The sequence below is a fragment of the Callospermophilus lateralis genome, chromosome 8 (assembly GCF_048772815.1).
Source record: "Callospermophilus lateralis isolate mCalLat2 chromosome 8, mCalLat2.hap1, whole genome shotgun sequence".
In the NCBI taxonomy this organism is placed as follows: domain Eukaryota; kingdom Metazoa; phylum Chordata; class Mammalia; order Rodentia; family Sciuridae; genus Callospermophilus; species Callospermophilus lateralis.
The window spans coordinates 90,367,134-90,381,769 of NC_135312.1; the positions used below are offsets into that span (position 1 = coordinate 90,367,134).

At 31.9% G+C, this 14,636-nt stretch overlaps 1 protein-coding gene across 1 annotated transcript in view; it reads left to right on the top strand.

Annotated features, from left to right (window-relative positions):
• The window catches only part of Cenpe (centromere protein E), an 83,880-nt gene that overhangs the window by 22,447 nt on the left and 46,797 nt on the right, over nucleotides 1-14,636 (top strand). The window contains 10 exon segments of the mRNA XM_076864070.1: nucleotides 1,197-1,364; nucleotides 5,743-5,817; nucleotides 6,047-6,166; nucleotides 6,710-6,832; nucleotides 6,923-7,088; nucleotides 7,418-7,572; nucleotides 9,265-9,579; nucleotides 9,695-9,967; nucleotides 10,106-10,264; nucleotides 11,092-11,199. Of these exon segments, the coding sequence (XP_076720185.1) occupies nucleotides 1,197-1,364; nucleotides 5,743-5,817; nucleotides 6,047-6,166; nucleotides 6,710-6,832; nucleotides 6,923-7,088; nucleotides 7,418-7,572; nucleotides 9,265-9,579; nucleotides 9,695-9,967; nucleotides 10,106-10,264; nucleotides 11,092-11,199 (1,662 nt within the window).

Consider the following 14,636-nt stretch of genomic DNA (forward strand, 5'->3'; position numbering starts at 1 on the left):
ATTCTCAGGCATTCAATAAAACAATACAACAGAGTGGGATAGTTTTACTAGATAATACAGAAAAATAAAAGTACAAGTTTTTCCTCCTTATCCGTTGGATGGGTTCCAGTACCTCCACTGATACCAAAGCCCATAGATGCTGAAATCTGTTAGAGGAAAAGGCCTTAATAATTTCATATAACCTATGCCTATCTTCCCATATACTTTAAAATCATCCCTATATTACTTGTAATACCTAACACAATATAAATGCTATGTAAGTAGTTGTTATGCTATATTTAGGGAATAATGATAAGGAAAGAAGTCTACATTTTAAGTATTGAGACAACCATTGTAGGCCTAACTAGATTTTCAGTCTGAGGCTAATTGAATCTTTGAATGAGGAATTCATAGTTAAAGAAGGCCAATCCTGTATAGTTTTATTAAAACTAAGCAGTAAAGAATACTGTAGTGAATAAGTCAATAAGTTTAAATTCCAAGCTACTTTCTAGATTGTCCATGTTCAAAGACATCTAGTTGTATAATGTATTTATTAAAATTTCATTTTAATTTTGGAATACAATTATGGTGCCTATAATTATTGTTATCATTAGTTTATGTCTATAAAGTATTATAGGCAAAGTGCCTTTGTGTCCTTAAGACTTAACCTAGGAGTTGGTTTTTAAAGGAAAGAAAAAAAAAATGCCTAGTTTTTTGTTGTTGTTTTAAACTCATACATTTATCTCTTTCTCATAGTAGTATGGAAAGGAAAAATATGCTTCTTTAAGTATGGTAAAACATAGCCACCATTAGAGATTTAGAAGTCATTAGTAAGATCTCTATTTCTGTTTCCTGAATTCAGAGTCATCTGAGAAATAGAAGGCAGACCAATTAGTAGTTAAATAATGAGCTTTATTGTGGTGAAATGGGTTTCCTAACAATTACTCTACCTTCGTAGTTGGCCTTTCCTTATCAGGCATAGGCAGACTTATGATTTATTTACATGATTTTTGTTTATTCCTTTTTAAATAGAGTAAGTTACTCTGAATTAGATAGTTTACCAAAATATAGGCCATCATAAAGACATGGAGAATGGCCTAAACCATCAAATGACTCAAAGTCAAATTATATTCAGCTAATCCAAATTTTAATTGAGGAAGTAAAGAATATGTGGTCTGAACTCCATCTGAGTAGAATTGTTTGTTTGTTTATATTAGGAAAACTTAGAAAGTGAATTGAACTCACTCCGTGCTAAGTATGATAATTTGGTATTAGACTGTGAACAACTGAGAAGAGAAAATGAAGAAATGGGATTGAAATTAAAAGAGAAAAATGATTTGGATGAATTTGAGGCTCTAGAAAGAAAAGCTGAGAAAGATCAAGAGGTAAGATAGCGAAATATGAAACTTTAAAAGAACTATCGTTTCCTTAAGGATATTTCTTTCTAATACTGAGATATTATGGATCAGCTGTTTTACATACACACACACAATTTAGAGAATTTAAGAAATGTTTAGGGGCTGGGGATATAGTTTAGTTGGTAGAGTGCTTGCCTTGCATGCACAAGGCCCTGGGTTAAATCCCCAGCACCACAAAAAAAAAAAAAAAAGAAAGAAATATTTAATTTACAATGTTATAAAAATAATTATATTATATTTAGTTCCATCCATATTATTCCAGGCAGGGAAATCTGTCTCTTATGGAAATAAATATCATATAATTATTTTTAAATAATAGAATGAGATTTTAAAAACATCAGAGGGAACCTTTCATGGATCTATCTATTGATGGATTTGTCTTGAGGAAATAGTTTTCTTATAGTTGCTATATTTTATATATATATATATATACACACACACACACACACACACACACACACACACACACACACACATATATACATATTAGTGTGCTATAAGTTTTATCTATAGCAGATAGCATAGCTATTTCCTGAGACCAATAGGAATATTAAGATCTAGTTGACGGTCTTATATATGCGTACTAATTACTAATGAATTTTTCTTTAAAATGTATATTCCTAAATAGTTGGAACATTATTAGAATGTTCCATTAGTTCAAGAAGCTGATTAGTGGAATTTTTGGAAACAAAACAGGCACTTAAATTTTCTAAGCATATGATATTATGCTATGTGTAAAGAGAACCTAGTCCAGAAATCATCAGACTCGAGGCACTTAAAAATTGTTCCAATGCTACCAAAGGTCTTATTATCAGTTCTTGTGTCTTCACAAGAGAAAATTTCAAGTAAGACATGAGGTGTAGTAAAAGTATAGCAGAGTTGTTTGTAACAGAAGGAAGAAATGGGGGAAAACACCCTCTGGGGAGAGAGTGTGTCCTCTCAGAAATGAGAGAACTCTCTTCCTTGTGTCCCAGTTTTATTGGGGTTAAGGGACAGTTTATGGAGAATCCCGCCCAAGCCCCACTCCTAGCTCTTGATTGACAGTTGGATTATATCATGTTTCTAAATCTCTATTGCATATATCTTACTTCTGAATATATAAATGAAACCCACAGGAATGAAAATTTATAATTCCAGTGAGATTAAATAGTGTGCCAAGGACCTAAAGGCAACTTTTAGTCATCTTGGCCCACACCAGACAATTTTATCTGGAACTTGATTTTACAGACCTTGAGACTATTGAGCTCACCAGCCTCCAGGCGAGGAATCTGTCTTTTATCAAAGGATCAATCTCAGAAATATATTTCTCAGCACTGGGAATAATATGCTATTTTTTGGGGGGCTATTATCTTACATCAGATCAGGGCCAGGATGACTTTGTATAAGTTGCTTCTCTAAAACATTGAGTGGGGCTGGGGATGTGACTCAAGCAGTAGTGCACTCGCCTGGCATGCATGCGGCCCGGGTTTGATCCTCTGCACCACATACAATTGTGTCCACTGAAAACTAAAAAATATTAAAATTCTCTCTCTCTCTCTCTCTCTTTAAAAAAAAATAAAAAACATATTGAGTGCTGGGAATGTGACTCAATGGTAGAATGTTTGCCTAGCATGTGTAAGACCCTGGGTTCAAACCCCAGCACCACCACAAAAAGCCAAAACAGAAAAACATAGAGATAGGGGAGGGGGACTGTTATCACATTACCACATAGGCTCAGACTATAGAATTAGCCCCTCATTTTTCACATTCCCACCACTCACATCTACAACCTATCACTAAGATTTCAGGGACTCCTTAGTGCAAATTGTCTTTAAACTAGAGTGTACAAACAGAATTTTTTGAGTCTATCATTTTTCTGAAACAGAAATACCTATCTGTTATCAGACTTGCAAAGCAACCTGTGAGCCTCCCAAAAGTAAGAGCCAGTACTTTGAAATTCTTGAAATGTGAATTAGGTTGCAGCTGCTTTTCAGATTTCTATATAGGTAACCTGAAGGAACATCATCTTTAATATCGTCATTTAGTTTTTACCCTCTTGCTTTGTAAAGAAAAAAAATAATTCTGTGCCAAAGCTATCATTTTCATTTTATCAAGAAATTACAGTTGTTCCTACATTTTGTAGGTATTTAGAAAAATAAAGTCTATATTAAAGTTTTTCACGGGGTTTCATTCAATTTGCTTTAAAATATACGTATTAGCAAAGTGTAAACTGTCATGAAAAGAAGAGTGGACTTCAGTCAGTGAGATGGGGTTTATTACAGGGGATGATATAGGGAAATAGTTAAGAGGATGGTGTCTAGAGCTCCAGTTTTGAAGACTAAAATGTATATTTTGAATAAAATTTTGAACAAAGTCAAATTATGGCTCAGAACAGGTGATCATTTCTCTGGTTTTCTTAAGGATTTTGTCTAAAAATCACCAAAGTCATGGATAATTTTCAGGTGGGAATGTAGTGATTATGGTTGCTTACATATTAAACATTAGAGAGATGAATTTAAAAAGTCAAATATCATCAGTCTCATGGAACGAGAGAAAATGTGTCCATCTACCTATTTCAACTTGATTTATTTAATTTAATAATTTTTACAACTCAGAAATTTTTAAGAGGTTTAATATTTTGCCTGTTCAATTACAGGTAAAATTTTCAATGTTTTCTTATATCACAGTGGATTAACTGTTGATCATGTCCTGTGTTTTGAACATGTTTGCTCTTTACACACTTTCTCTTTATGCTCTGCATCTTAATATGTCATTTGGAGATTACACTTTTATCTTTACAAAATTAATCTTTTTACTTATGAGAAGCAAAACATAAGCTGAAATGTAATTTAAGATGAGAAGTAGGAATTTTTTTTTTTCTAAATTGTTATTTCCTAAATGTTTTCTAAAGATTGATTATTTGCTTCTCCCTTATTGGTAAATGTGAGAAAGAAGCAAATAAAAGTTAGAAATAGGCAGGGAAGAAAAGATAAAAGATGGAGCTATTGTTTAAAGCAAAACCAATACAAATATCTAAGGTTGTATTGTACAGTAGGATAGCTATTAATCATATGTGACAATAGAGCATTTAAAATTGGGCCATTCCGGGGCTGGGTTGTGTCTCAGGTGGAGCGCTCGCCTACCCTGTGTGAGACACTGAGTTTGATCCTCAGCACCACATAAAAATAAAGATATTGTGTCCAACTATAATTAAAAAGTAAATAAATAAATGAATTAATTAATAAAAATTGGGTCAGTCTGAATTAACTTAAGAATGACAAATAGAAGGTAAAATATTTCAATATTTTTATATTCATTACATGCAGAAATAATTTTTGACATGTTAAGTGAAATATTAAAGTTAATTCTACCTGTTTCTTTTTGTGTGTGTGTTTTTTTTAATGTACCTACTAAAAAGTTTTAAATTACATGTGTGGCTCCATTATGTTTCTGTTAGCTCACATTGTTTCACTGACCTAAGGACTGTCTACTCTGCTACATTCCAAAACCTAAAACTAATCAAGACTGAATTAAGCATCCAGAAAATATCACTTAAACAAGATGCATTTTCTTAAATTCCATCAGAATTTTATTGTATTCTTTAAGAGCTTATTCAATTATAAAGATTAAGTAATTTCAAGAGAAAATGTTTCTTCAGTCACTTGCCATTTGCTTGATTTGTATGCAAAACTTTCTGGTACTCAAATATTTTCTGCTACAGATATTTTGATACAAAGGAAAATTTGATAAAAAATACTTTTACTTTTATACTTTATATGATCAATATAAAGCAATAGCATATTCTTTCCACTATTTACTATAAAACAAAACAAAATGATGTACTTCATAATCCCAAACTTCTATATATCTTGAACAGTAATAATATTGTAAACTCATTACATGAAATGACCCTAATCTAAATCTAATTCCAAATTATAACTCATTGAAAAGTATGTCAGTGTAGAACCACAAGGATAATTTATGGTAAGAAAAAAAAATAGGATGAATAGATTTTCGTGCATATCTTATACAAAGCAAAAATCAATTAAAAGTATATTTAGTAAAATTTTGATTACCACTTTACTGCTTACTAATTTGCTAATGACATTATTTTAGCTTTATTAACAGAAAATATAATTATTATTGAGGTCATGCTGAGATTTTTTTTCTTGTTTTATTTGGGTGGTATTCTTATATTTTTAAATAATGAGGTGATCTTGGAAGTAGCTTAAACAATTGATCTCTCAATCTCTTCTAACGGTGATGGGTAATGTGAATTCTGAAGCAATGAATCAACGCTATCTTTTTTTTTTTTTGCTTTATTAACTATTGGTTTGCTCTGTTGCCTGTTCATATACTCTTACAGATGCAACTAATTCATGAAATTTCCAACTTAAAGAATTTAGTTAAACATGCAGAAGTATATAATCAAGATCTTGAGGTGAGCATTCATGTGGGTATTTCTATTAATAAATAACTAGAACTATAAAATATATATTATATAAATTGAACATGACTACAGAAAATAGAGGAATTATATTTAAGTAGAGGAATTGTATTTTTAAATATTAATAACTGAATTTTTTGTTGATCGAAATTATGTAAGTTCTTTTTAATACTTTCATAATCAAATTGTTAACTTCTTTTTCACTCTTATTTGATTCTTTTAGAATGAACTAAATTCAAAAGTAAAGCTGCTTGAAGAAAAAGAAGACCAGATTAAGAAACTACAGAAATACATAGACACTCAGAAGTCAGAAAATATAAAAATGGATTTGTCATACTCATTGGTAAAAATAAGGTTTATTTTGATGTGTGACTATCTAGACATTTCTAGCGCACCATCATCATCTCCACAGTAAATGCTCATACTGGGCTAGCTACTGGGCATGGTTTTAATCATCTTAATCTCTCTATAACTTTGAGAAATGGACATTTTACACATAAAGAAGCATTCATACAAAGTCCAGCGTATCAATCTTTCAATGAATGTAAATTAGGGACAGTCTTCCATGAAAAGTCAATGATTCCGAAATTTTGAATTTTTCAGTTGTTTAATAGAAATTCTGAAGAAGTACACAGTCATCATCATAAGATAAGCACTTAAGTTGGAATTGATAACTAAAATATGTATCATAAATACTTGAGCATGACTTCATAAATTTTATTTCAAATAGCTATCCATGTATTTTCATTAGAATTTAAGTAACTATTTTAATAGTTTGTTAAACCTCTTATTAAACAGTAGCCAATTTGTTAAATTATCATACTTAAAGTATTTTTCTTATCTATCAAAATTAGATCTCACTGAATCCTTTTTATAATTTGTCTAGGAAAACACTGAAGATCTAAAACAAATGCAACAGACTCTGTTTGATGCTGAAACTGTAGCTCTTGATGCCAAAAAAGAATCAGCCTTTCTTAGAAGTGAAAATCTGGAGCTGAAAGAGAAAATGGTAAATAATTTGTGAAAAATGTAGAAATGTAAAAAAGCAGTTCTAATGTTCAGTACATTTTTGTGAATTTTCAATGTTTTTCCTCAATAGAAAGAACTTGAAAGCACTTGCAAACAAATGGAAAATGACATTCAGTTATATCAAAGCCAATTGGAAGCAAAAAAGAAGATGCAAGTTGACCTGGACAAAGAATTACAATCTGCTTTTAATGAAATAACAAAACTTAACTCCCTTATAGATGGCAGAGTTCCAAAAGGTATTTTATAATTTCTGGCTTCTCTTTGCAAATCTGACTTCCTCTAGAAATGTACCTAATTGATTTGACAACTATATTTCAATGATAAAAAATCCACCAGACTGATTTTTTTTTAGTAACTTCACATTCATTTTTAATATTCTTTGATGTTAAGTATTTACAAAGTTTCCATTTTCAATGGGAAATTTTCCATTTTCAAATCACAAGGGTTTAAAAATTACTTTTTAAATATACTGGATCTGACCTTGAAAAAGGTTGGTTAAAGAACTTTGAAAATTAGATTACCTATTTGACAACATTGGCCCTCTAATTCACCAAAAACTTCCTAGATTTGCTCTGTAATTTGGAATTGGAAAGAAGGATTACTGATCTACAGAAAGAACTGAATAGAGAATCTAAAGAGAATGAAGCTCTACGAAAAGAAGTTGATTTACTCTCAGAATTGAAATCTTTACCCCCTGAAATGGAAATGCTGAGGAAAGAGGTAAACAGATTTTTCACTAATTAATCCTTGTTTTGAAATAAGAACCTTTACAAAGAGTGCTGGAAATATTTTTATCTAGTTTATTTTTGAGTAGCAGGCAAGAGACATTCAACTTGTTAGCAATGGAACTGAATATATTCATCTTCTAATTTATTCTTATGCTACTAGATAGAAAAAAATTTTACTTTTGAAATATATTTAACAGTATACTTGGTAATATAATCCATGTCACAGACATTTTTATAATCATCAAATGTCACATTTAGAAAATTTCTTCTCCTTTCCTTAGTCTTCGCCTTTTTGGAGGGTTTTGTTTCATTTTATTGAGTAAAAGAAAGCAATACCTTCCTGTGCTTATATATGAATACACAACCAGTGTAACTCCACATCATTTACAACCACAAGAATGGGAAGTTATACTTCAGGTATGCATAATATGTCAAAATACACTCTATTTTCAAATATATCTAAAAAGAACAAATTTAAATTTTTAAAAATAAATAAATAGATTTGCATATCTATTTAAAAAGAAAAGCAATGAGATAAAGGCACACCACTAATAAAGCTTTATGACTCAGTATAAATCTTTTAGACTAGGAAATGATTCTTAAGTCCACAACCTACCAACTTTTCTCTTTCTACTTTTCTAAAATAATAATAATAATAATAATAATAATAATAATAATAATAACAAGGGCTGTGATTGTGGCTCAATGGTAGACCACTTGCCTTGCATGCGTGAGGCACTGGCTTCAATCCTTAGCACCACAAACAAATAAGTAAACTAAAGGTTCATTCACAACTAAAAAAACAATTTAAAATAACAAGAATTTGAGTGCTTACTTTATGTCAAACTTCATACTAAAGAACCTTACGAACATTTTCTTTAGTTATTCTATAAGCTTTCAAAAAGTAGTCACTACCACTTCTCAACCTTTTGGTGAAGAAGTACAAAAGAGGGTGCGACTTTTCATCCAAAAAAAAATACTTCTCCGGCTGGGGATGTGGCTCAAGCAGTAGCGCACTCCCCTGGCATGCTTGCGGCCCGGGTTCGATCATCAGCAACACGTACAAAGATGTTGTGTCGGCTGATAATTAAAAAATAAATATTAAAAATTATCTCTAAAAAAAAAAATAACAATAGTTCTCAAACTAATAGTTGAGTGACAGAAATCTGCCATGAATGTAGCCACCATGCTATATTACCTTCTTTCCTTTGTTTATCCTTTAGTCTCCTTCCACCTTCTCATCTCCTTCCTAGCTTATATTCACAATTATTAAACTATCCATGAACTGGATATGGGTTAAAACATCATTTAAATTATAAATAGATTGAATTTTTAGAAATCTGAGCTACATTCAAAGCCTTTTTTTTGTAAAAGAGGTCAAATTCTGAGAAAAACCATAAAATGCCTGCTGCCACATAATACTTTAGAGTGAGAGCTAAGGACATAAAGTCACACCCTACCTGTTTCTACTAATTGACCTTCTCCGTGCAATCCTTACTAGAACCCAAAGACATTAGAGAATGTGAAACAGGCCAGGGTAGAGAAATAACAGTAAGAATATTGCCTTCCCCCAGTCAAATTTTTGCTTGATCTAAATGATCCCCTCTCCCAGAGGAAAACTTGTTTTCCTGAAAATTGATTCAGCAGATCATACATTGCTAACATCCCTGAATTTTTTCCATAGATCCATGAAAAATCTGAACAGCTCTCTATAATAACATCAGAAAAAGACAAATTGTTTTCTGAAGTAGCTCATAAGGAGACTAGAATTCAAGGTTTACTGGAAGAAATTGAAAAAACTAAAGATGACCTAACAACTACCCAGTTGAATTATAAAAGCACTGAGCAAGAATTTCAAGATTTTAAAACCCTTCATATAGAATGTGAGCAGAAATATAAAATGGTCCTTGAAGAGAATGAGAGAATGAATCAGGAAATAGGAAATCTTTCTAAAGAAGCAGAGAATCTTGGTTTAAGTTTGGATGCTTTGAAGACTGAGGTTAGTACAAAATGATATCCAAAGACATGATCTTCAGTCTTCTTGAGTGTGATTTCTATCTTCTACAGAAAACTCTGCTTTTACTATGTCATATTTACTTTTTCTTATTTTAAAGCTTTCTCACAAAACTCAAGAGCTTCAGCAGAAAACAGCTGAGGGTCAAGAAAGGTTAAATGAAATGGAACAACTGAAGGAACAATTAGAAAGCAGAGATTCTAGGCTGCAAGCTGTAGAAAAGGAGACAACACTGATTACCGAGAAACTTCAGAAAGCCTTAGAAGAAGTGAAAACCTTAAGCCGAGAAAAAGATGACCTAAAACAACTCCAGGAGAGCCTGCAGATTGAGAGAGACCAACTCAAAAGTGATATTCAAGACACTATAAATCTGGTAAGGCTTTGAATGATTAAACTTTACAAGTATTGGAACCTCTTCAAACTTGGTACAGGAGCCATCATTGATAAGACTGCTTATCTATGATTAAATGGTCACTAAAAAATGGAAATTGTTTTCTGTTTCTTCAACAAGAACATAGATTCACAAGAACAATTACGAAGTGCTCTCGAGTCTTTGAAACAACACCAAGAAACTATTAATACACTAAAAATGAAAATTTCTGAGGAAACTTCTGGGAACTCACTTTTAGAAGAAAACCTAGGAAAAACTAAAGATGAATTTCAGCAAAAGGTACAGGTTATTTAATTTCAGATTTTCTCTTTGACCTCCCAACACCTAATATGTAATGATAATTTCAATCTTATTTGTTATTCACAATGGTAATAACTCACAATTTTATAAGACTCTACTCTCTCTTTGAAATAACTTCCCTTACAATTTGAAAAGCAAAGGGCAAAAAAAGTATTGGTTCAAACGTTGAAGAGCTGATATTTTCTGAGATTTGATGTATTTTAAATATCTTTAAAAGAACTTCTGAACGCTAAGAAGGAGGATTGACTATTATAACTGAAATAGTTTATCTCAGAATTCTCTATACTAAACTTGCTTCGAGTTCAGTTTAATCTGTTACAGAAAGGATTGCTTATAATTTTATACAAGGGTTTGATTTACTTTTGATATCTACTTTCCTCATAATACCTTTAAGATATATGTTATCAACAGAAATTTTTAATAATCTTTCATTATTATATTTCATTCTTTTATTTTTAAAATTTGTTCTAATTAGTTATGAATGACACTCGAGTGCAGTTTGACACATCATACATAAATGGATTTCTCTTCTCTGGTTGAACATGATGTAGAATCACACCAGTCATGTAATCATATACGTACATAGTATAATACTGTCTGATTCATTCTATTATCCTTCCTACTCCCATACCCACTCCCCTCTACCTAATCTAAAGTAACTCTGTACCCCTGCTTATTGAGAATTAGTATCTGCATATCAAACATTTAGCCTTTGGTTTGGGGGGATTGGCTTATTCCACTTAGCAAACAAAATATTAACTACTGCAGTCTTCAAGTGTTCTTTGTAAAAGTTTTTATTTCTACAGAAAGAACTGAATATAGAATCTAAAGAGAATGAAGCTCTACGAAAAGAAGGTGATTTACTCTCAGAATTGAAATCTTTACCCCTTGAAATGAAAATGCTGAGGAAAGAGGTAAACAGATTTTTGACTAACTAATCCTTGTTTTGAAATAAGAACTTTTACAAAGAGTGCCGGAAATATTTTTATCTAATTTATTTTTGAGTAGCAGGCAAGAGACATTCAACTTGTTAGCAATGGAACTGAATATATTCCATCTTCTAATTTATTCTTATGCTACTAGATAGAAAAAAATTTTACTTTTGAAATATATTTAGAGCATACTTGGTTAAATAATCCATGTCACAGACATTTTTATAATCATCAAATGTCATATTAGAAAATTTCATCTCCTATCCTTAGTCTTCACCTTTTTGGAGGTTTTGATTCATTTTATTGAGTAAAAGAAAGCAATACCTTCCTGTGCTTATGTATGAATACACAACCAGTATAATCCACATCATTTACAACCACAAGAATGGGAAGTTATACTTCATGTATGCATGATATGTCAAAATACACTCTATTTTCATATATATCTAAAAAGAACAAATTTAAATTTTTTTAAATAAATAAATAGATAGATAGATAGATTTGCATATCTATTTAAAAAGGAAAGCAAGGAGATAAAGGCATACCACTAATAAAGCTTTATGAATCAGTATAAATCTTTTAGACTAGGAAATGATTCTTAAGTGCACAGCCTACAAACTTTTCCCTTTCTACTTTTCTAAAAAATAATAATAATAATAATAACAAGGACTGGGATTGTTGCTCAATGGTAGACCACTTGCCTTGCATGCATGAGGCACTGGATTCAATCCTTAGCACCACAAATAAATAAGTAAACTCAAGGTTCCTTGACAAGTAAAAAACAATTTAAAATAACAAGAATTTGAGTGCTTACTTTATGGCAAACTTCATACTAAAGAACCTTAGGAACATTTTCTTCTTTTTATTTATTTATTTTTTTTTTCAAAACCAAAAATAAATAACTTTATTTGAAAATCTAATACTTTAATTTACATTGAGATTGTTTGATTTCTTGACCACAAAAAGTGTTGAGAATTTCCCCCAAGGGCAGATTTCTCTATTTTTTTTTTTTTTTATGAAATTTTTATTTATTTATTTATTTTAGTTATACATGACAACAGAATGTATTTTGACATATAATACATACATGGAATGTATATACCTCAATCATATTGTCTATTCTATTCTACTGCCCTTCCTATCCTCCCTACTCCTTCCCTCCTCTCCCATCTTTTCTCTCTATCCAATCTAATGTGACACACTTTTTTTTCTTTTTCTCATTACAATATCATATATGTATTCAGTATAACAATGAGGTTCTCCTTCCATTCTGTGCAATTCCCCTTCTCCCTCTTTTTCCCTCCCACCTCTCTTCTCTATTTAGTGGTAATCTTTTTCTCATGCTCTTCCTCCCTATCCCATTTTGAGTCACCCCCCTTATATTAGAGAAGACATTTGGCATTTGTTTTTTCGGGATTGGCTATCTTCACTTAGCATAATCTGCTCTAATGCCATCCATTTGCCTGCAAATGCCATGATTTTATTATTTTTTAGTGCTGAGTAATATTCCATTGTTTATAAATGCCACATTTTTTTAATCCATTCATGTATTGAAGGGCATCTAGGTTGGTTCCACATTCTAGCTATTGTGAATTGTGCTGCTAAAAACATTGATGTGGCTGTGTCCCTGTAGTATGCTCTTTTTAGGTCTTTTGGGTATAGTCCGAGAAGGGGAATAGCTGGGTCAAATGGTGGTTCCATTCCCAGCTTTATAAGGAATCTCCATACTGCTTTCCAAATTGGCTGCACCAATTTGCAGTCCCACCAGCAATGTATGAGTGTACCTTTTTCCCCGAATCCTCGTCAGCACTTATTGTTGTTTTTCTTCATAATGGCTGCCATTCTTATTGGAGTGAGATGGTATCTTAGAGTAGTTTTAATTTGCATTTCTCTGATTGCTAGAGATGGTGAGCATTTTTTCATGTATTTGTTGATTGATGTATATACTCTTCTGAGAAGTTTCTGTTCAAGTCCTTGGTCCATTTGTTGATTGGGTTATTTGCTTTTTTGTTGTTTAACTTTTTGAGTTCTTTGTATACTCTAGAGATATAGAGCTCTATCTGATGTTTGAGGGGTAAAAATTTGTTTCCAGGATGTAGGCTCCCTATTCACCTCACATATTATTTCTGTTGCTGAGAAAAAATTTTTTAGTTTGAATTTGTCCCATTTGTTGATTCTTGGTTTTAACTCCTGTGCTATAGGTGTCTTATTAAGAAATTTGGGGCCTGCACCCACGTGATGAAGATTAGGACCAACTTTATCTTCTATTAGATGCAGAGTCTCTGTTCTGATTCCTAGCTCCTTGATCCATTTTGAGTTGACTTTTGTGCATAGTGAGAGAAAGGGATTCAGTTTCATTTTGTTGCATATGGATTTCCAGTTTTCCCAACAAAAGGTGTTGAAGATGCTATCCTTCCTCTATTGCATGGTTTTAGCACCTTTGTCTAATATAAGGTAGTTGTAATTTTGTGGATTTGTCTCTGTGTCCTCTATTCTGTACCATTGGTCTACCAGCCCTGTTTTGGTGCCAGTACTATGTTGTTTTTGTTACTATTGCTCTATAGTATAGTTTAACATCTGGAATTGCGATACCACCAATTTCACTCTTCCTGCTTAGAATTACTTTAGCTATTCTGGGTCTCTTGTTTTTCCAGATGAATTTCATGATTGCTTTTTCTATTTCTACAAGGAATGTCATTGGGATTTTGATGGGAATTGCATTGAATCTGTAAAGTGCTTTTGGTAGTATGGCCATCTTAATAATATTAATTCTACCAATCCATGAGAAAGGTAAATCCTTCCATCATCTAAGGTCTTCTTCTATTTTTTCTTCAGGGTTCTGTAGTTTTCATTGTATAGCTCTTTCACCTCTTTTGTTGATTCCCAGGTGTTTTATTTTTTTTGAGGATATTGTGAATGGAGTAGTTGTCCTCATTTCCATTTCAGAGAATTTGTCACTGATATACAGGAATGCTTTTGATTTATTGGTATTGATTTTATATCCTGACACTTTGCTGAATTCATTTACTAGTTCTAGAAGTTTCTTGGTTGAATTTTTGGGGTCTGCTAGGTATAGGATCATGTCATCGGCAAATAGTGCTAATTTAAGTTCTTCTTTTCCTATATTTATGCCTTTAATTTCTTTCGTCTCTCTAATTGCTCTGGCTAGTGTTTCAAGAGCTATGTTGAATAGAAGTGGTGAGAGAGGGCATCCCTGTCTTGTTTCAGATTTTAAAGGGAATGCCTTCAATTTTTCTCCATTTAGAATGATGCTGGCCTGAGGCTTAGCGTATATAGCTTTTACCATTTTGAGGTAATTTCCTGTTATTCCTAATTTTTCTAGAGTTTTGAACATAAAGGGATGCTGTATTTTGTCAAATGCTTTTTCTGCATCTATCGAGATGATCATATGTTTCTTA